A 23,723-nucleotide genomic window follows, 5' to 3' on the forward strand; every position below is an offset into this window, starting at 1 on the left:
AAGCACACAGCAATGACAAGGTATCATTTTGTTGCTTCAGAAATGTATTTTCTGCGTGTTCCATTTTGGTTTAGAGTTATATCATAAGGTAGTTATGCAAGAACAATGAACATCCAATACTAGAAAGTCTATCTGTATTATTTATTTATTTATTTATCATGGTCTAAGGAATACTATAGTGGGGAAATGTCCATCTATTATCACAGGTTAAAGGAGCAATACTATATATATATATAGTACAGCTTCTTTAACCTGTGATAATAGATGGACATTTCCCCACATCTATATACACATATATATATATATATATATAGTACCAGTCAAAAATTTGGACACACCTACTCATTCAAGGGTTTTTCTTTATTTGTACTATTTTCTAAATTATAAAATACTAGTGAATATATCAAATCTGTGAAATAACACATATGGAATCACGTAGTAACCAAAAAAGTGTTAAACAAATCAAAATATATTTTGTATTTGAGATTTTACGAAGTAGCCACCATTTACCTTGATGACAGCTTTGCACACTCTTGGCATTCTCTCAACCAGCTTCATGAGGTAGTCACCTGGAATGCATTTCAATTAACAAAGTTCAGTGGTGACATTTCTTTCCTTCTTAATGCGTTTCAGCCAATCAGTTGTGTTGTAACAAGGTAGTGGTGGTATACAGAAGATAGCCCTATTTGGTAAAAGACTAAGTCCATATTATGGCAAGAACAGCTCAAGCAAAGAGAAACGAAAGTCCATCATTACTTTAAGACATGAAGGTCAGTCAATGTGGAACATTTCAAGAACTTTGAACATTTCTTTAAGTGCAGTAGCAAAAACCATCAAGCGCAATGATGAAACTCTCTCTCATGAGGACCGCCACAGGAAAGGAAGACCCAGAGTTACCTCTGCTGCAGAGGATATGTTCATTAGAGTTACCAGCCTTGCAGCGCAAATAAATGTTTCACAGAGTTCAAGTAACAGAGACATCTCACCATCAACTGTTCAGAGGAGAATGCGTGAATCAGGCCTTCATGGTCAAATTGCTGCAAAGAAACCACTACTAAAAGGACACCAATAAGAAGAAGAGAGTTGCTTGGACCAAGAAACATGAGCAATGGACATTAGACCGGTGGAAATCTGTCCTTTGGTCTGATGAGTCCAAATTTGATATTGTTGGTTCCAACCGCCATGTCTTTGTGAGACGCAAAGTAGGTGAATGGATTATCTCTGCATGTGTGGTTCCCACCGTGAAGCATGGAGGAGGAGGTGTGATGGTGTGGAGGTGCTTTGCTGGTTACACTGTCTGTGATTTATTTAGAATTCAAGGCACACTTAACCAGCATAGCTACCACAGCATTCTACAGGGATACGCCATCCCATCTGGTTTGCGCTTAGTGAAACTATTATTTGTTTTTCAAAAGTACAATTACCCAAAACACACCACCAGGCAGTGTTTTGGCTATTTGACCAAGGAGAGTGATGGAGTGCTGCATCAGATGACCTGGCCTCCACAATCACCTGACCTTAACCCAATTGAGATGGTTTGGGATGAGTTGGACCGTGAGTGAAGGAAAAGCAGCCAACAAGTGCTCAGCATATGTGGAAACTCGTTCAAAACTGTTGGAAAAGCATTCCTCATGAAGCTGSTGGAGAGAATGCTAAGAGTGTTCAAAACTGTCATCAAGGCAAAGGGTGGTGACTTTGAAGAATCTCAAATATAAAATACATTTTGATTTGTTTATCACTTTTTTGGTTACTACATGATTCCATATGTGTTATTTCATAGTTGTGATGTCTTCACTATTATTCACTAATATTCTATGTAGGAAACATTAAAAATAAAGAAAAACCCTTGAATGAGTAGGTGTGTCCAAACTTTTGACTGGTACTATATATGTGTGTGTGTGTTATGTTTTTATAGACAAAATGTGTATGAAGTACAAACCTCAAAATATTTTTTGTGCAGATGGTATTGACACCACTATACTGTGCCTTATAACAGTAGGCTGTTTAAATGTAAGTTACTATTTTTAAACTTTTTCCAGAGGAAAAACCAACAACAAATACAAGGGTACATCCCAAAGTATAGTGTGCCGTTTCAGACGCAGCTTTGTATGGTCACTGGTTCTTTTAATTCCTTGTAAACTATGGGGAGTCACTTTGACTGTGATTATACTACAACACCACTCACATCCTAGTCCCAAAGCTATTGGATTCCCCTGCACTGCACTGTACACCAGTCTACAGTAAGCCATTACAAGAAGTAAACGGGCAGTGGGAAGGTAGAAAAAGTTTCAAAGGCAGATACAGTATATCATGAACATTCAATAAATCAGTCTCTGATGAGACATAACAGTCATGTTCAAATTTTTTTTTTAATTTTATTTTTTACCTTTATTTAACTAGGCAAGTCAGTTAAGAACAAATTCTTATTTTCAATGACGGCCTAGGAACAGTGGGTTAACTGCCTGTTCAGGGGCAGAACGACAGATTTGTACCTTGTCAGCTCGGGGATTTGAACTTGCAACCTTTCGGTTACTAGTCCAACGCTCTAACCACTAGGTAGTGAAATGTACCTCTAATTGACCAAGGCATCCTGACTGTGTTGAGCTCTCCGCAATATCGGTGTGTTTGTTTTCCTCAGCAGCGCTTTAGAACCCTTTCTTGTAATATCAAGTGGAAATCACAATAAAAATAAATTAAATGAAAATAGTTTTTGGACAAATTGTGAACATGTGCTGTCTGTCCTGGAAACCGTTGTGGAACACCTCGTAGTAATCTCTGAAATGTTGGCATTTTAGACAGCCAAGTCAGACCATGAAAGATAATAGGCCATAAAAGGCACTGCTACACACAGTATCCCATTTTAGTAGAATACATTATTCTATTTCATTACTCCATTTCTTGCACACCCAATATGGAAAGGGGGATCCAGATGCAAAAGTAACAGATGTTTTGTCTTTTTGTAGATTTTTTAAAATATATATAATGGAGGAAGGAGAAATGGAGGAAAGGGACATGATTCCCAAAACACTGCTGTTTAGGGCCCCATGTGTATGTAGAGGTTTCCTTCCTCTGTACAGAGAATGTCTTGTTTTACAGGTGGGACGTCATGCAGCTGAGGCATGACTACACATTCCTCATTAAGTCACTAGCTAGTCCAAACCCATGACTCTATTACGGGATGTTGGGAACAGTTTTCAGTTCTTTTTTCTATGCAGAAAACATAGAGCTTTGTATACACTTAAAGACTTCTCTGTGCACCTTTTTGAAATGTACCTCTAAATGTTCCTTTCTGACCATATCCTCATAAGGCCCAATGCTCTGAGATAAGGAACACTGGTTGATCAAATGTTTATCTCTGAAATGTAACACAAGACATACAGTAATTAAAATCACTTAGTTTCAACTTACAGTTGTGACCGTGTATTGAGTATCTATCATAAATAAGATACTGATCACTCCGTGGCAGATCATCACTATAACTCTCAAAGAAAACAGTGCTAGCCTAGCAAGTCTTTTAAGCTACTTTCCAAGCAATTACATATTTGTAGATTTCACATTTATACACACTACCGTTCAAAAGTTTGGGGTCAATTGGAAATGTCCTTGTTTTTGAAAGAAAATTACATTTCTGGTCCATTAAAATAACATAAAATTAATCATAAATACAGGGTAGACATTGTTAATGTTGTAAATGACTATTGTAGCTGGAAACGGCAGATTTATTATGGAATATCTACATAGGCGTACAGAGGCCCATTATCAACCATCACTCCTGTGTTCCAATGGCACGTTGTGTTAGCTAATCAAAGTTGATCATTTTAAAAGGATAATTGATCATTAGAAAACCCTTTTGCAATTATGTTAGCACAGCTGAAAACTGCTGTTCTGATTAAAGAAGCAATAAAACTGGCCTTCTTTAGACTAGTTGAGTATCTGGAGCATCACTATTTTTGGGTTCGATTACAGGCTCAAAATGGCCAGAAACAAATAACTTCTAAAATTCATCAGTCTATTCTTGTTCTGACAAATGAAGGCTATTCCATGCGAGAAATTGCCAAGAAACTGAAGAGCTCATACAACGCTGTGTACTACACAGCATTGGGGCGGCAGGTAGCCTAGTGGTTAGAGCGTTGGGCCAGTAACCGAAAGGTTGCTAGATCGAATCCCCAAGAACTGGGAGGCCCCGGTGCACAACTGAGCAAGTTGGGACTGAGATGCTGGCCTTCTAGGCAGAGTTCCAAAGAAAAAGCAATTTCTCAGACTGGCCAATAAAAAGAAAAGATGAAGATGGGCAAAAGAACACAGACACTGGACAGAGGAACTCTGCCTAGAAGGCCAGCATCCCGGAGTCGCCTCTTCACTGTTGACATCGAGACTGGTGTTTTGCGGGTACTATTTCATGAAGCTGCCAGTTGAGGACTTGTGAGGCATCTGTTTCTCAAAARAGACACTCTAATGTACTTGTCCTCTTGCTCAGTTGTGCACTGGGGCCTCCCACTACTCCTTCTATTCTAGTTAAAGCCAGTTTGCGCTGTTCTGTGATGGGAGTAGTACACAGCGTTGTACGAGATCTTCTGTTTCTTGGCAATTTCTCGAATAGAATAGCCTTCATTTCTCAGAACAAGAATAGACTGACGAGTTTCAGAAGAAAGTTTTTTTTTTTAAATCAGCTTTTTCACCTACAATAGTCATTTACAGCATTAACAATGTCTACACTGTATTTCTGATCAATTTGATGTTTTTTTAATGGACAAAAAAATTGATTTTCTTTCAAAAACAAGGACATTTCTAAGTGACTCCAAACTTTTGAACGGTAGTGTATGTTTTAGCAAAAAATTTAAGCCATCCTTTTTAGATTTTCTAAATGTTCATATAAGATTAAAGCTGCAAATGTTTAACAGTCTGTCTTCAGGTAAATTGCTTTATTTCAAAGAGTGACGTAGCCAAGCCAGCTCTAGTTCACCGCTGCTCTACATTTTCTCACAGAGCCTTTATTCATTTCATAGTCAGACTGTAATGAGAAACTTCCCACTGGGCACAGACGTCAATTCAACATCTATTCCACGTTGGTTCCATGTAATTTCATCGTGGAAAAAACGTTGATTCAACTAGTGTGTTATTATTCACTTTACCTCATGCTTCGTGGAAATATGTCTTGAAAAACAAATGTTTCATATCAGACAGGATCGTACAAGGCAACACGGTGCCTAAAGATACTCGGTGCACATAGATTTAAGCCACTAAATATGTGGGCTTGAAAGCGCTGTGGATTTGCCACCTGAATGACTTGACAATAAAGCACAAAGAGTTGTTTAGGAAATTCTTCAAAAAGTCAGTTAAAGCATGGAAAGCCAGCTCGGCTGAAACCTATTCTACACAATCTTAGGAATGTCCTACATTTTCCCGACTATTCATGTATCAACTGACCACCCACAGTGGAGCTTCACATTCATACATGTACACTCTTAGAGAAAAGGGTTCTGGATAGAACCAATAAGGGTTCTATGCTTGCTTCATATATGGCACCCTTATTCTTATTCACTGAACTAAAATTGGTTCCATTTAGAACCCTATATGGATCKAATTTTGGTTCAGTGAAGAACAATCCCTAAAGGCTCTATATAGAACCTTTAGGGGTGCCATATATGAAGCAAGTATAGAAACCTTTTTTGGTTCTACCAGAATCTTTTTTCCTGAGAGTGTATACAACAAAACCACAAGTAAAACTGTTCACCCACAGACCACATCTTCAAGCTGAGTAGCCATATAAGCACATACTCCTTGCAAGTGTTTTTCCTGTCTAATCGTAGTTTTAATCTGCTTCAAGTGGTGATACTAAGGTGTAGTTTGGTCAGTCATCCAGTCCATATATAAACTGTATTCTGCATTTACACACTGTTAAAACACTTGTGTAAATATCTATGTTATCTTCTGCCATGTAAATCTATCAGACATACTCTAAGGCAGGATGCCTCTGTGGTTGTTAAGCATGTTCTTTTGTTCAGTTGCCCCAGTCAAGAAATAATTAACAAGAGTAGAAGAAGGCAGGAACTGGCTACCACACCCGACATTTTATCTCAGGGTTCATGGGAGTACCCGGTTTGCACTGGAATGCCTCTGAGAATGCTCCAAAATTCTGTAGGGAGCCAAGCACCCTGTGAGAGAAGATAGGTAAAGAGTGTTAACAGATTAATGACAGAAAATAGGTTGGAATATCCAAACGCTACATTTTTACAGTTGGTCGTTACCTGTATTCCAGGGGACTGTGGGAGTCCGTTTTGATGGACTGGCTGGCATATTCAGGCCGATAGGCACCACACCATACCTGGAGGAGGAAGATGTATCACTAATTCATGAATTCAATTTTGACACAATAAAAGCAGATACAGTATTACTGTGCCCATAACACGTTTATTTTCTCAACTACACCTGTTCATATTTTACAAGTGAAGATATTTTGGGACTGAATGTAAACCATAAAATGATGAGGAACATGATATGCCAGAGAGAACACCTTAAGGGGTACCAAGTCTTTTTTCCAAGGCGCTGTTCGACAGCCCAACTGAATAATCCCAGCAGGGATTATGCTTGACTTTAGCTTTGACCTGGTTTTGGATGAAGACTGTCAAACACTAGTCTGGCTTTGCTCTGGCATTGTTTTCCCTGGCACAGTACCGCAGTGGTCTTTATTTTGGCAAAATATTCTGGACCCCTAGGTAGGTAGCTTGATATAATTATCTGGGGTAGTTTTAAACCCTTTGGTCCAACTGTTTATTTATTGAAACCCAAGTATTTAGGAAAATATACAGTTTTGGGGCTTTGTTGTCAGTGGTCTCTAGACCAGCGTTTCTCAATGGTCCGTGAACAGCAGTGGAGGAAGGGTGGTAATATACACTATATATACACACAACTATGTGGACACCCCTTCAAATTAGGGGATTTGGCTATTTCAGCCACACCCGTTGCTGACAGTTGTATAAAATTGAGCACACAGACATGCAATCTCCATAGGAAATGTTGGCAGTAGAATGGCCTTACTGAAGAGCTCAGTGACTTTCAACATGGCACGTCATAGGATGCCACCTTTCCAACAAGTCAGTTTGTAAAATGTCTGCCCTGCTAGAGCTGCCCCGGTCAACTGTAAGTGGTGTTATTGTTAAGTGGAGACATCTAGGAGCAACAACGGCTCAGTCGCGAAGTGGTAGGCCACACAAGATCACAGAACAGGACCGTCAAAAATCTTCTGTCCTCGGTTGCAACACTCACTAGTTCCAAACTGCCTCTTGAAATAACGTCAGCACAAGAACTGTTCGTCGGGAGCTTCATGAAATGGGTTTCAATGGCTGAGCAGCCGCACACAAGCCTAAGATCACCATGCCAATGTCGGCATTGGCTGGAGTGGTGTAAAGCTCGCCGCCATTGGACTGTTGTTTCTACTGGAGCAGTAGAAACACGTTGTCTGGAGTGATGAATCACGCTTCACCATCTGGCAGTCCGACGGACTAATCTGGGTTTGGCGGATGCCAGGAGAACGCTACCTGCCCCAATGCATATTGCCAACTGTAAAGTTTGGTGGAGGAGGAATAATGGCCTGGTGCTGTTTTTCATGGTTTGGGCTAGGCCCCTTAGTTACAATGAAGGGAAATCTTAATGCTACAGCATATAATTACATTCTAGATGATTCTGTGCATCCAACTTTGTGGATCGCTGACTGCGAGTCAGGCCTAAATGCCCAACATCAGTGCCCGACCTCCCTAATGCTCTTGTGGCTGAATGGAAGAAAGTCCCCAGAAGAGTGGAGGCTGTTATAGCAGCAAATGGGGGGATCAACTCCATATTAATGCCCATGAGCTTTGAATGAGATGTTCGACGAGCAGTTGTCCACATACTTTTGGTSATGTAGTGTAAGTTTTATGCAATAAAGGTTGAGAAACAGTGGTCTACTCCAGACAACTCAATTTATTAAAGGGATGCTTTGGGATTTTGTCAATGAGGCCCTTTATCTACTTCCCCAGATCCAGATGAACTCGTGGTTAACATTTTTATGCTAGTAGATACCCATAGACCTCCAGTCATTGTGCTAACGCTAGTAAGCATTGGCTCGCGAAACTACCTCTTACTTCCTTCTTACTGGACACAGATTCATAAAAATGGTATCAACAAGGGAAATTAGATAAAGGGACTCATTGCCAAAATCCKGAAGTATCCCTTTAAAGTGGTGTTTACTCACTTGGGCAAAGTTAAGAAAGAAAAGTTGTTTGTGGTCCATGTCCAGACCAGGTAAACGATGCTCTTCACCTTCTCTCTCCATCCACTTCATGTAGGCCTGACCACAAACACACAAAAACATTCAAATGTCAAATATAAATGAGATACTATTTAAATCAGAAATCAATTTTTGTTAGAAAGTGGTTCATCGTGTTTTCATTGTGTTGTGGGGATTGAATGGGTTTTGTGAGGGTGTCACACCTTATAGGCTTGCCGAACTCCTCCGTTGTCAGCGATGTTCTCCCCCAAAGTGCTAATTCCACTGACCTGGGGTCACGCAGAGACAGTCATTAACACACTCACAAAAAATCATTCATCGTCAATAATCTTTTCTAGTGAAGCTAAAATGAAGTATTAGTCAGTACACCCAAATAAATGTTTGATTTTCCTATCCTTCTGCTACAATGGGAAACTCACATTTTGTCCGCCTGCGAGTTTCCAGTTGAAGTTGCCATATTGTTGCACCATGCATTGTGATTGGTCCTTGAAGTGCTCAGCAGAATAATTACTCCACCAGTTAAGCATGTTACCATCCTTATCAAAATTTACCGCCTGTTTTGAAAGATTAAAACGTGGAATTAATTGTGATGCAGTCTCATTTAAAATTTCCCCATGAATTAATACTCTATACTTAATCATCATTGTGCAACACATTGGACACAAAACATGGACAGTGACTATAAATATGAGGACTGCCTCACCATTGTCATCAAATCCATGGTGGATCTCATGTCCAATGACCATCCCTATTCCTCCCAAGTTCAGGGCCTGGGCTGCTGCTTATACTGTAAAGACACAGCATCTGCTATAACGCTGCAACGCGGAATAACGGACTATAATGAACAGAGAGAATATGGACATGAGTAAACAGCCCTTCTACTTGCAGGCATCTGAGCCCCTCCAACCTACTCAAGAGTAGGATTGAGCCTCCCTCATTCTTCTGCAACCTAGGAGCGATAGCATCATGCACACCTATGCTCACTTTGCCAGACGTAAATTACGCATCAACCTCTGACTCCCCCGCATAATGTGCACCCCTGGACCCTATTAGTCCCGAGTCCACCGTGCGCCGCCGTCGTGAATCTACAAGTCCTGACTCCCTAACCTCAATTTGCTGGCTCCAAACCCTCCCATCTCCCTTTTTACCACAATGACTCTGTGTAAACACTGAGAGCCTAAACTAGAGTCCATTCTATCACAACACGCCGAAAGCCCTACCGCCATTCATTACCTCTCCAATGGAGTTATAAGTGGCTAGTGAGACAAACCACCGGCGGCGTCATCCCGCAGAGCATGGTGGGCTCATCATACATAGCAAGGCGCTACCCTCATCCTGCATTACAAGAGGGCTCATCAACGTGTACGTATGAGCGACCTCTCTGGTCTCAACTATACAGTATATAGATATGAGGGCCCTCACCCCACAGTGATGTGATGACCCTACGTCTAGTATGTTGTGAGAGCCCTCCCATCCATGTAACAGAGAGCGTATGACCCTCTCTGTATGGGCTCATATCGTAGTAGACCCTAGCTCGTGTAGTAATGAGCCACCCCTACTCGAAGGTAGATCGACACTCTCTGTAATAGCCCTGCTCCTGTAGTCTTCGAACAGCCCCTTCATCTTGATATGTCAAGCCCGAGGCGTAGCGCTCTGATATGCATCACTTGATACCTCATGACTTAGTAGGTCTTCAGACCGCCGCTCCTTTACATGTTCGAGCCCTCTCCACGTAAAGGATGAAGCCTACTGCTGGTAAGTCTGCTTAGTAAGCCCCTCACTCATGTAGATGGGATCTTCGAACACGCCCTCTAGTGTTAATATTGAAAGCCCCAGTTAGATGAAGGTATGAGGGGGCCCCCTACACGATCATCAAGCCCACCAGGCCTCATGGAAGCAGGTCACGAACCTACAGAGAGGTGTGAGCCCTCCTCTGTTAGGTATCACAACCATACAGAGAGACGAGAGTGGCTTTGTGACCCATCTCTCTGTAGTATGCAGCCCTCTCAGTATGTGAGCCCTCTCTGTATGCGGATGAGCCCTCTCTGATAGGTGTTGAGCCCTCTCGTAGGATGTGGCCCTCTCCTACACACCTGTAATGTGCCACGTATCTCGTAGAGTGAGAAGCTCGCCACCCCACTCATCTAGATAGTTGAGCCATCGATCTGTAGGCCAACACATTATCATTAATGAGCCCCTTCTTATGTTGTGTCATCAGCCCACCTCTATTTAAGTCAAGTGAAGCCCTCTCTGACTAGGTATTACCCCGTCTTAACGTACGAGCACGTAAGCAGAAGCGTCTCACATACAAGATGCGAGGGCTCACACCATGAAAGTGGTCCAAGGATAGCCTTACATGGAGATGGGAGCCCTCTCGCTGCATAACTATTGACAGAGAGTAGCGCCTCTCTCCTAACTCAAAGCAGACAGAAAGTATGGCTCAAATAGCCCCCTCACTACTGAGAGGGTGCATGCAGCCCTCTATAGCTGTCCTATCAGAAGATGTTGCTGGGAGCTCCACCACATACTCACTCTTAATGTGATGACCCTCTCCTCTATACAGTATGCGCCCTCTATGACGATAAGGCTCATACCATACCAGAAGGCTCACACCTACAGAGGACGGTGGAGCCCTCTCCAGCAAGAACACTACGGAGAGGCTACATACTACAAGAGCTCATACTCTAGGCAGATAAGGCTCACACTACAGAGGCTCACACATACAGAGAGGCTCATACCACCTACAGAGAGGGCTCACCATACAGAGAGGGCATCAACCACCAGAGAGGGCTCATACCTTAGCAGAGAGCTCACACATCAGAGAGGGGTTCATCAAGGGTCACATAAGCGGCTACATACAGAGCGGCTACAACAGAGAGCACACACAGAGACTCAACTACAGAGAGGGCTCTACTACAAGGCATACAGTCAGAAGGGGCTCACACAATTACCAGAGAAGGCTCATACCTACAGAGGGCTTCCATACCTACAGAGAGGCTCCACATACAAGAGGCATAGAGGGCTCATACATACAGAGGGGCTCACACCCTACAGAGAGGCTCACACGATACAGAGAGGCTCATACCTACCGAGAGGGCTTCATCACCTACAGAGGCGGCTCACACCTACAAGAGGCTCACACGAACCTTTACCCCCCAAGAGAGGGGCTCATCAACCTACAAGAGCTCATACCTACAGAGAGGCTCCACACGTACAGACGCCTACAAGAGCTCATACCATACAGAAAGGCTCCACAACAGAGAGGCTCACATACGCTACAAAAGAAGGCGCTCACACAAAGCAGGAGGCTCATAACTACAGAGAGGCTCACACATACAGAGCTAAAAAAGGGCTCCACACATACAGAGAGGCTCATTACATACAGAGAGTGCATACACGATACTAAAGGCTACAACAAACCATACTCAGAGAGGGCTTCACCTACAGAGCTACAGTACGAGCGTCCTACCTTACAGAGTCATAAACTTACGAGGCACACAGAGGGCCAATACTACAGAGAGGGCTCAACTACAAGAGGGCATACTACAAAGGGCTCACAGTTACGAGGTCATACTACAAGAGGCTCTCACAGCCTCACAGTCAAGAGGCTCCACATACAGAAGGGCTCATATAGGAGTCACTACAGAGAGGCCCACATAGGGGCCACACTACAAGAGGCTCTACTACAGAAGAGGGCTCCAACACACAAGAGAGGCCTCACACAGACAGAGAGGCCTCTACATCAGGCTAACCTACAGGGTAATACGAGAGGGCCAAGCTCAGCCAACCACGAGGGTCACATAAGAGAGCTCTACATCAGGTACCCAGGAGGCTCACACCATACAGAGAGGCTCATACTCGGAGCCAACTACAAGAAGGCTCATACTACGAGAGGGCCCTAGGGGGGCTCATACGAAGGCCATACTACAGAGAGGCGCCTCACACATACAGAAGGCTCATACCTACAGAGAGGGCTCATGCACCTTACGAGAGGCTCAGCATACCAAGGCCTACCTAGATCGCCTCAACCTACAAAGCTCACACATACAGAGAGGGCTCATACCTACAGAGAGGCTCCATACTTACGAGGAGGGCTCACACATATACAAGAGAGGCTCAACACATACAGAGAGCTTCACCAGACACAGAAGAGGCTCACACCTACAGAAGGGCTCACACCTACAGAGAGGGCTCACACCCTACAGAAGGCTCATACCTACAGAGAGGCTCACACATACAGAGAGGCTCAACAACTACAAGGGCTCACACACATACAGAGAGGGCTCACACCTACAGAAGGCTCAATCACCTACAGAGGCTCATACCTACCACAGAGGCTCACTACAAGAGGGCTCCAATACCTACAGAGAGGGCTCTACTACAACTACAGAGAGGGCTCACACATACAGAGAGGGCTCACACATACAGAGAGGGGCTCAACAACAGCAGAGGGCTCCACACAGGCCACAAAGAGAGGGCTCACACCTACGAGAGGGCTCATACCTACAGAGAGGGCTCACACATACAGAGAGGGCTCACACATACAGAGAGGGCTCACACATACAGAGAGGCTCATACCTACAGAGCTCATACCTACAGAGAGGCTTACCACAGAGAGGGCTCCACATACACAGAGAGGCTCTACCTCCAGAGGGCTCAACTACAAGAGGGCTGCACTACCTACAGAAGGGCTCCATAACTACAGAGGAGGCTCATACCTACAGAGAGGGCTCTACCTACAGAGCTCATACCTACAGAGGGCTCAACCTACACAGAGCCTCATTACCTTACAGAGGCTCATACCTACAAGGGCTCATACCTACCAAGAGGGCTCATACCTTACAGAGGGCTTACCTACGAGAGGGCTCATACCTACACAGAGGCTCAACACACAGAGGCTCAACTACACAGACGCTCATACCTACAGAGGCTCACACATACAGAGAGGGCTCAACATACAGAGAACACAACCTACAGAGAGAGCTCAACATACAGAGAGGCTCATACCTACAAGAGAGGCTCATACCTACAGAGAGGGCTCACACCACACAGGGGCTCATACCTACACAGAGGGTCAATACAGAGCTCATACCTACAGAGGGCTATCCACAAGAGGCTCATACCTACAGAGAGGCTCATACCTACAGAGAGGCTCACACATACAGAGAGGGCTCATACCCTACAGAGAAGCACATACCTACAGAGAAGGCTCATACCTACAGAGGGCTCATACCTACAGAGAGGGCTCATACCTACAGAGGCTCATACACGACAGAGGCTCCATACCTACAGAGGGCTCATACCTACACAGAGGCTCAACCTACGAGAGGCTTCATACCTACAGAGGGCTCATACCTACACAGAGGCTCATACCTACAGAGAGGGCTCTCATACCTACAGAGAGCTCACACATACAGAGAGGCTCATACCTACAAGAACTCATACCTACAGAGAGGCTCATACCTACAGCAGAGGTCTCATACCTACAGAGAGGGCTCACACATACAGAGAGGCTCACCTACAGAGAGGCTCATACCTAGAGAGGCTCACACATACAGAAGCTCACACATACAGAGAGCTCACAACAGAAGGGCTCACACCTACAGAGAGGGCTCACAACCTATACAGAGAGGGCTCACACCTACAGAGGAGGCTCATACCTACAGAGAGGGCTCACACATACAGAGAGGGCTCACACCACAAGAGCTCACACTACAAGAGCCACACCTACAGAGAGGGCTCCATACCTACACAGAGGGCTCACCCTAACAGAGGCTCATACCTACAGAGGCTCATACCTACAGAGGGCTCATACCTACAGAGGGCTCACACATACAGAGAGGGCTCCACCACCTACAGAGGGCTCACAATACAGAGAGGGCTCACACATACAGAGAGGGCCTCACACATACAGAAGGGCTCAACCTACGAGAGCTCACACTCACAAGGAGGGCTCATACCTACAGAGAGGGCTCATACCTACAGAGAGCTCATACCTACAGAGGCTCATACCTACACAGAGGGCTCATACCACAGAGAGGCTCCATACCTACAGAGGCTCATACCTACAGAAGCTCAACCCTACACAGAGCTCAAACAGAGGCTCACACATACAGAGAGGCTCATACCTACAGAGGTCCATACCTACAGGAGAAGGCTCATACCTACAGAGCTCATACCTACACAAGGGCTCATACCTACAAGAGGCTCATACCTACAGAGGCCTCATACCTACAGAGGCTCAACACACAAGAAGCATCACCTACAAGGGCTCAACCTACAGAGGCTCATACCTACACAGATCCTACAGAGCGGGCTCTCATACCTACAGAGAGGGCTCACACATACAGAGAGGGCTCATACCTACAGAGAGGGCTCATACCTACAGAGAGGCTCATACCGTACAGAGAGCTCACACATACAGAGAGGGCTCACACATACAGAAGGCTCCACATACCTACAGAGAGGCTCACACCTACAAGAGAGGCTCACACCTACAGAGAGGGCTCATACCTACAGAAGAGGCTCACACATACAGAGAGGGCTCACATCCTACAGAGAGGGCTCACACATACAGAGAGGCTCAACACCTACAGAGAGCCATCACTACAGAGGGCTCAACCTACACAGAGGCTCATACCTACAAGAGGCTCATACCTACAGAAGGCTCATACCTACAGAGAGGCTCTACACAGACAGAGAGGCTCACACCTAACAGAGGGCTCACACATACAGAGAGGGCTCACACATACAGAGAGGCTCACAACATACAGAAGGCTCATACCTACAGAGAGGCTCATACCTACAAGAGGGCTCATACCTACAGAGGGCTCATACCTACAGAGAGGGCTCAACCTTACAGAGAGGCTCATACTACAGAGAGCTCATACCTACAGAGAGGGCATCACACATACAGAGAGGGCTCCATACTACAAGACTCATACCTACAGAGAGGGCTCATCCTACAGACAAAGAGGCTCACACATACAGAGAGGCTCACACATACAAGAGAAGGGCTCACACCTACAGAGAGGCTCACACCCTACAGAGAGGCTCACACCTACAGAGAGGCTCATACCTCACAGAGAGGCTCACTACACATACAGAGAGGGCTTCACACCTACAGAGAGGGCTCACACATACAGAGAGGCTCACACCTACAGAGAGGCTCATACCTACAGAGGCACACTAGCCTACACAGAGGGCTCATACCTACAGAGAGGCTCAACCTACAGAGAGGGCTCATACCTACAGAGGGCTCACACATACAGAGAGGCTCATAACCTACAGAGGGCTCACACATACAGAAGAGGCTCCACACATACAGAGGGCTCACACATACAGAGAGGGCTCATACCTACAGAGGCTCATACCTACAGAGAGGGCTCATACCACAGAGAGGCTCATACCTACAAGAGGGCTCATACCTACAGAGGGCTCAACCACACAGAGGGCTCATACCTACAGAGAGGCTCATACCTACAGAGGCTCATACCTTACAGAGGGCTCATACCTACCAGAGGGCTCAGTACCTACAGAGGGTCCAACCTACAGAGGGCATACCTCACAAGGGCTCATACCTACAGAGGCTCATACCCTACACAGAGCTCATACCTACGAGGCTCATACCTACACAGAGGGCTCATACCTACACCAGAGGCTCATACTACAGAGGGCTCACACATACAGAGAGGCTCATACCTACAGAGAAGCACTACCTACAGAGAAGGCTCATACCTACAGAGGCTCATACCTACACAGAGGGCTCATACCTACAGAGGGCTCATAACCTACACAGAGGCTCATACCTACACAGAGGGCTCATACTACATAGCAACCTACAGAGGCTCATACCTACACAGAGGCCATACCTACACAGAGGGGGCTCATACCTACAGAGGGCTCACCTACAGAGAGGCTCAACCTACAGGAGGCACATACAGAGAGCTCATACCACAAGCCATACCTACAAAGCTCATACCTACAGAGGCTCATACCTACAGAGGCTCATACCTACAGAGGTCATACCCACAGAGCGCTATACCTACAGAGGGCTCATACCTACAGAGGCTCATACCTACACAGAGGGCTCATACCTACACAGAGGGCTCATACCTACAGAGGCTCATACCTACCAGAAGCTCAAACCTACACAGAGGCTCATACCAGAGGTACCTAACAGAGGCTCACACATACAGAGAGGCTCATACCTACAGAGAACACATACCTACAGAGAGCTCATACCTACAGAGGGCTCATACCTACACAGAGGCCATACCTACAGAGGCTCATACCTACAGAGGCTCATACCTACAGAGGCTCATACCTACACAGAGGCTCATACCTACAGAGGCTCATACCTACAGAGGCTCATACCTACACAGAGCCTCATACCCTACCACAGAGGCTCATACCTACAGCTCATACTACAGGGCTCATACCTACACAAGGCTCATACCTACACAGAGGCTCATACCTACAGGAGGCTCACACATACAGAGAGGTCATACCTACAGAGAAGGCACATACCTACAGAGAAGGCTCATACATATGGGCTCATAAGACTGTTAAATAGCTAACAGAATAGCTAAACAGACTATTTGAGACTATTTTTGCACTGTGTCTATACACACTCACAGGACTCTACACACTCAAACTGACATTCCAATGCACACATATAAACCCTACACACACACGCACTCACATAGTCACCATTTACACTGCTGCTACTCTATTTCTCATATCCTGATGCCTAGTCACCTTACCCCTATACAATTCCATGGTATTGGAACTGACTTCTTACTTTCTTGTGTTCTTCACATTTTAAATGTTTGATTTATTGTGTGTTTTTGACTACCTTGTTATTTTTAGTGGTATATTGATATTGATTACTGCATTGTTGGGTTTGGAGCGTGCAAGAAAGGCATTTCACTGTACTTCACTGTACTGCATGTGACATTAAAACTTGAAACTTCACACAGCATAGCACTCACATCAGAGCCAAACCATAATAGTCACCAGGTGGTCTGTCTGTCAGCTTTCAGTAAGACTACAAATAGACCCAAAGGAATGGCTTGAAGAGTTGTGTAATATTTCACGATGGTTCAGGGGAAGAAATGTTCAATGTAATGTTTCATGTTCTGTATGTAACGCAATATTATTACAACCAAATGCAAATTCAACCAAGTCCATATTCAAAATTCCTTTGATTTTCTCCAGTTAGCTGCAAGCTGCATGCATTCACATCATTTCTTAAATCAGGAGTAGACTATTTTTCAATCATTCAAGAATTTGTAAGAAATAAATCCTTTGCTAGTATAGAAACAAATACTGTAGTCACAATTATTGTTAGTAAGGGATATCCTTAAGTCAGGATTGGCCGGCGATAGATAACTTCAGATGGATGACGAACGATGCAGCCAGTGTGTTGGCTGTTGTCATATTACCTATCTGGTTTCTGTTTGGTGAGTAGAAAGCATTGACCACAGCAGCACCAATGATCCACCTAGAAAAAAACACTAGAATATAGACCTCACCATTTAAGAGGGAATGTGGAATGTGTACATGTGTTTATGTTCACGTGTGTCTACGTGAGGCTAAATGGAGGTATCTTACATATCCGGGTCGACCGGCTCTCTCAGCTTCTTCAAACTCTTGTGTGCTTCAGCCTGCAGGTTCTCAAGGACGTTCTCAAAGTAGTTCTCCTCACTGAAGTTCAGCTGCAGACAGAGACCAGATCATCAGAAACAATCTAGACAACAATTTGTACATCCATTTCACTCTGAAAAGGAGGATTTATCATAATCCTTTGAGGCCCAAAGGTGCTAATGTGTGGGCAGGTCTCACAGACATACATGGGCATACTCCTGGTCAAGCTTCAGATTGCTCTCTTCCAGAATGTGGTCAGGATAGCCAATATGCTCCTTAATGGCCATGGCCTGTAACATAGAGCAGTAGAACAGTCAGCTGGTCAGTTCTTTCTTTTACATATTCAAAACACTGATGATGTACAGGTAACTGCCAAAATAAAGGAAACACMTGAGTAAATGAGGGATACAAAGTGTATTGAAAGCAGGTGCTTCCACACAGGTGTGGTTTCCATTAGTCAATTAAAGCGATTAACATCATGCTTAGGGTCATGTATAAAAATGCTGTGCAGGCCATTATTTTGGCTACCATGGCCATGCCCCTATAGGATGATAATGTTCCCATCCACAAGGCACAAGTGGACACAATGGTTTGATGAGCATGAACATGATGTAAACCTTATGCCATGGCCGTCTCAGTCACCAGATCTCAACCCAACTGAACACTTCTGGGAGATTCTGGAGCGGAGCCTGAGACAGTGTTTTCCACCACCATCAAATGATGGAGTTTCTCGTGGAAGAAGGGTTTCGCATCCCTCCAATAGAGTTCCAGACACTTGTAGAATCTATGCCAAGGTGCCTTGAAGCTGGTGGTGGCCCAACATCCTATTAAGACACTTTATGAATTTGTTTCTATTATTTTGCAGCTAGCTGTACATTGTATGTTTGTTTGCAATACTATGTTTGTACCTTCTCTCTTGCTTTTTCCTTAGACTGGTCATCCATCCAGCTCAACTCCTCTAGCGTCTCCACGTACGCTTCCTGGATCTTACTGATGAGGTCACTAACCTGCCCACACAAAGAGATAGTATATTAATTTACAGGGAAAGCAAACACAAACACACACACAAAGTGCAGACTAAACTGCTGTAGTGACAGTGATTATAGAAGCCGGAGCAGATTTTCCTGTTTTGTCTGCATCCTGTCTACAGGAGTGACTCACCATGCGTTTACTCTCGCCAGCAAAGGTCTCTCGCACATACAGAGCCCCCACTGCGTTCTCCATGCTGCCCTGGACGTAACGCACACAGTCTCTCCACCGCGCCTCCTCTATGGTCGTCCCATACAGGGCCTGACCACACAGACAGACCGTCAGTTGCCACACGTTTATACATGAATGAGCTTTTCAATGTGTCTGTTTCTAAGGGCTCATTAAATCTGTATCATTGAAGTGTTACAGATTGCGCAATATACATTTTAAGGTAATTTCCAATTGAGCCGACATAAGCATGCAGCGTTTACCGTGAATGAATTCTTCGCTGTCGCAGGAACATTGTCTTTAAATTTCACTCACAATGTAATGCTGAATTTCCACAATATGGATTGAATGGAGCCCTAAGGGTGCTCCTAGATGTGCTCATATCTCTGTCTCACCTTTTTATAGTGTGCCCTGGCATCTTTGAAGCGGCGACTAAGGCTGCTGACTCTCTCCATGACAACCTGCCAGGTGAGGTAGTTCTGCATGGTTCTGGAGGAGGAGACATTTCACCCAATAATGTCCCTCAATCACAACCAATGGATATACTGTACGTAACACACAGCGCTAGATGATGCAACCACAAATCTACACTTAGAAAAACGGTTTCCAAAAGGGTTCTTCGGCTGTCCCCATAAGATAACCATTTTTGGTTCCAGGTAGAACTCTTTTGGTTTCTTTTTAGAACCCTCTGGGGAAAGGGTTTTACATGGAACCCAACAGAGTTCTGCCTGAAACCAAAAAGGTTTCTTCAATGGGTTCTCCTATGGGGACAGCCGAATAACCCTTTTGTTTTAGGTTCTAGATAGCACCTTTTTTTCCTAAGAGTGTACCGTTCTGCATGACTCACATGATAAATCACAGTAGATAAAATATTGATAGAGGCAGATTTGAACTATGGTCTACACATCATCAGCTCTGACCTGACAGTGTGTTTGGAGAGCACTTTGTTCATCTTCTCCAGGTAAGGGGAGCTATAGACCACCACCTCCTCTTCCAGCTSTACCTTCACAGCCACGCTGGACAACACACCACGCACAAACCTTGTCCAGTTAAAACCCTGGAAGAAATAGCATTGTTTTTGTTAGTAATATTAGTCTGAGGCTTGCTCTGCAATCTACAAGTGCATTTTGTAGCGATCTTAACCTAACAACTAGCGACCTCGTCAAGAAGCTCTGARCTCTTGGCGTAATGGCTAAGATGTTGGYTTGACAGTCGCTGGACCCAGGTTTGAGTCCCGGTCGAGGCAACCCCCCAAATTTACTACATTGGTGTCAGAAGTGGGATTGTGCCTGTGAGGCCATCGGAAAGGCGTGTACATGTGAGGGACTTGGTATAGCGAAGCGTGGGAACACGCTCTCCCGACGGAAGGGGGTAATGTAACAACCTTAATGTATGCACTACTGTAAGTCGCTCTGGATAAGAGCGTCTGCTAAATGACTCAAACGTAAACCAACACCTAGCAAGATCATCAAGGGGTTTGGACCTCTGAGCGTAATGGTTAAGGTGTTGGCTTGACAGTCGCTGGACACGGCCTCGAGTCCCAGTCGTGGCTACCCCCTGAATTCGCTACAATATATATATATAGTATAAGGCTTTCTCTACTTTATAAGGACAATGCCATTAGATTTAGGGCTCCAGTCGTATCCACTTGAAATCACTAGAGTTGAAGCACTTACGTTGAGATTGAAGGACTCCTGCAGCTCAGTCAGGGTCATCTTTTTGTAGAGAATCGTGACATCTTGACGATCCTCTGCGGGGGATGTGGCCTTTGACATGACAAGACAGAAAGCACAGGCCTACAGTTATGTCTGATGTATTGAAGTGTAAGGTGACAAACACTGTATTTAGCCATAATGTTGATCTATTCAAGTTTTTAACATGCAGATGACATGTAGTACAGTATAGTTGATTTCATCCGTCTCTATTAGAAGTTTCTTGTTGAAGACTAATTCATTTAATAAGAGGGGGTAAATCCACCTCATTTGTGTTCCTGTCTCTTTTTAACTTCTGTCACAGTTCCAGTTCCTGTTGTGGCAGGTTGGCACTCACATTTGCGATATCTGTTTCCAGCTCCAGCACTTGCACCATCTCCTCCACCACACGATCATCTTCCTGGGTCAAGTTCCTGTCTTCCCGGGCAATCCTCACCATGGAAACCATGAACTGCAGGTAGGCCTCTCGAACCTAAAGAGCCACATGACACATACATGCAAAGATGACCTTGTCTTTTCCAGTGCAATGACATTAACAGTACATTAATACACAATACTGTTTATGAAAGTACCCTTTTGTAGTTTCCATCATTGAAGTAATACTCTCTGGATGGCATTCCTAGTCCTGGCTGGTCAATCTGTAAAATAAAAACAGACTTGTTAGTTTTCTTACCACCCAATCAGAATGGGGGAAGATTTAATAAAAAAACACAAGCACTAAACTTTTGGAACATTGCGTATTCAAAGACTGTCCTTACGTAGATGATGTGGCGCCGGGAGTCACGGTCATCAGTCCACACATACATATCCAGCAGGACCTTCTTGTGGTAACGAGAGATGAGGGTGGCTAGAGTGTCCTCCAGGCTCCAGGCCTCCTCTGGGATAATACAATTAAACAATTAAACATAAATACAGTACCAGTCAAAAGTTTGGATACAGCTACTCATTCAAGGGATTTTCTATTTCTACATTATAGAATAACAGTGAAGACATCAAAACTATGAAATAACACCTATGGAATCATGTAGTAACCAAAATAGTGTTAAACAAATCCAAATACACTACCAGTCAAAGGTTTTAGAACACCTACTCATTCAAGGGTTTTTCTTGATTTTTACTATTTTCTACATTGTAGAATAATAGTGAAGACATCAAAACTATGAAATAACACAAATGGAAGCATTTAGTAACCAAAAAAGTGCTAAACAAATCAAAATATATTTTATATTTGAGATTCTTCAAATAGCCACCCTTTGCCTTGATGACAGCTTTGCACACTCTCCGTATTCTCTCAACCAGCTTCACCTGGAATGCTTTTCCAACAGTCTTGAAGGAGTTCCCTCATATGCTGAGCACTTGTTGGCTGCTTTTCCTTCACTCTGCGGTCCAACTCATCCCAAACCATCTCAATTGGGTTGAGGTTGGGTGATTGTGGAGGTCAGGTCATCTGATGCAGCACTCCATCACTCTCCTTCTTAGTCAAATAGCCTTTACACTGCCTTGTCCTGTTGAAAAAGAAATGATAGTGGGACTAAGTGAAAACCAGATGGGATAGTGTGTCGCTGCAGACTGCTGTGCTAGTCATGCTGGGTAAGTTTACCTTGAATTCTAATAAAACACAGACAGTGTCACCAGAAAAGCACCCCCACACCATCACACCTCCTCCTCCATGCTTCACGGTGGGAACCGCACATGCGAAGATCATCCATTCACCTACTCTGCATCTCACAAAGACAGGGCGGATGGAACCAAAAATCTCAAATTTGGACTCATCAGAACAAAGGACAGATTCCCACCGGTCTATTGTCAATTGCTCGCGTTTCTTGGCCCAAGCAAGTCTCTTCTTATTATTGGTGTCCTTTAGTAGTGGTTTCTTTGCAGCAATTCGACCATGAAGACCTGATTCACACAGTCTCCTCTGAACAGTTGATGTTGAGATGTGTCTGTCAGTTGAACTCTGTGAAGCATTTATTTGGCTGCAATCTGAGGTGCCGTTAACTCRAATGAACTTATCCTCTGCAGCCAAGGTAACTCTGGGTCTTCCATTCCTGTGGCGGTCCTCATGAGAGCCAGTTTCATCATAGCACTTGATGGATTTTGCGACTGCACTTGAAGAAACTTTCAAWGTTCTTGAAATGTTCTGTATTGACTGACCTTCATGTCTTAAAGTAATGATGGACTGTTGTTTCTCTTTGCTTATTTGAACTGTTCTTGCCATAATATGGACTTGGTCCATATTAGGGCTATGTTCTGTATACCACCCCTACCTTATTGCAACACAACTGATTGGCTGAAATGCATTAAGAAGGAAAGACATTCCACAAATTAACTTTTAACAAGGCACACCTGTTAATTGAAATGCATTCCAGGTTATTACCTCATGAAGCTGGTTGAGAGAATTCCAAGGGTGTGCAAAGCTGTCATCAAGGCAAAGAGTGGCTACTTTGAAGAATCTCAAATATAAAATATATTTTGATTTGTTTAACACTTTTTTGGTTATTACATGATTCCATATGTGTTATTTCATAGTTTTGATGTCTTCACTATTCTACAATGTAAAAAAACAGTAAAAATAAAGAAAAACCCTTGAATGAGTAGGTGTGTACAAACTTTTGACTGGTTGTATACATTAAATCTACATTAAATCTAACATTCAACATCTGGTTGGCAGAGAGTAGACTAACTACCTCTCACACAGCCAAGTTTAGATGGCCACTGCCGCACGATTTACAGTGCAGTCATAAATCTGTCTGTGCAGATGCACCAGATGCACTTCCGCGTTGTAAATTCTGTTTGAGAACCTACATTTGATTACACTGGCGACAGTCAGGTTTAGTGCAGAGAAAAACGGTCTATTTTAAGAATCAGTCACAGTCCTGATTGGGAAGCTGCCCACTCAA

At 44.1% G+C, this 23,723-nt stretch overlaps 1 protein-coding gene across 1 annotated transcript in view; it reads right to left on the bottom strand.

Moving 5' to 3' along the window:
- Positions 1-341: 341 nt before the first annotated feature.
- LOC111969776 (membrane metallo-endopeptidase-like 1) overlaps positions 342-23,723 on the bottom strand; it is a 28,786-nt gene continuing 5,404 nt past the window's right edge. The window contains exons 4-30 of the mRNA XM_070442999.1: positions 21,582-21,700; positions 21,396-21,461; positions 21,161-21,295; positions 20,788-20,877; positions 20,032-20,168; positions 19,507-19,600; positions 19,076-19,204; positions 18,823-18,921; positions 18,121-18,204; positions 17,882-17,985; positions 17,679-17,771; positions 16,402-16,476; positions 16,125-16,190; positions 15,345-15,386; positions 15,215-15,228; positions 13,912-13,926; positions 13,785-13,802; positions 13,609-13,660; positions 13,297-13,328; positions 13,125-13,187; positions 12,674-12,769; positions 8,962-9,047; positions 8,686-8,820; positions 8,470-8,535; positions 8,231-8,326; positions 6,249-6,325; positions 342-6,155 (exon numbers count right to left, since the gene is read on the bottom strand). Of these exons, the coding sequence (XP_070299100.1) occupies positions 6,056-6,155; positions 6,249-6,325; positions 8,231-8,326; positions 8,470-8,535; positions 8,686-8,820; positions 8,962-9,047; positions 12,674-12,769; positions 13,125-13,187; positions 13,297-13,328; positions 13,609-13,660; positions 13,785-13,802; positions 13,912-13,926; positions 15,215-15,228; positions 15,345-15,386; positions 16,125-16,190; positions 16,402-16,476; positions 17,679-17,771; positions 17,882-17,985; positions 18,121-18,204; positions 18,823-18,921; positions 19,076-19,204; positions 19,507-19,600; positions 20,032-20,168; positions 20,788-20,877; positions 21,161-21,295; positions 21,396-21,461; positions 21,582-21,700 (2,183 nt within the window). The 3' untranslated portion in view covers positions 342-6,055. The remainder of the gene's footprint in view (positions 6,156-6,248; positions 6,326-8,230; positions 8,327-8,469; positions 8,536-8,685; positions 8,821-8,961; positions 9,048-12,673; positions 12,770-13,124; positions 13,188-13,296; positions 13,329-13,608; positions 13,661-13,784; positions 13,803-13,911; positions 13,927-15,214; positions 15,229-15,344; positions 15,387-16,124; positions 16,191-16,401; positions 16,477-17,678; positions 17,772-17,881; positions 17,986-18,120; positions 18,205-18,822; positions 18,922-19,075; positions 19,205-19,506; positions 19,601-20,031; positions 20,169-20,787; positions 20,878-21,160; positions 21,296-21,395; positions 21,462-21,581; positions 21,701-23,723) is intronic.

The sequence above is a fragment of the Salvelinus sp. IW2-2015 genome, linkage group LG1 (genome assembly GCF_002910315.2).
Source record: "Salvelinus sp. IW2-2015 linkage group LG1, ASM291031v2, whole genome shotgun sequence".
Lineage (NCBI taxonomy): Eukaryota > Metazoa > Chordata > Actinopteri > Salmoniformes > Salmonidae > Salvelinus > Salvelinus sp. IW2-2015.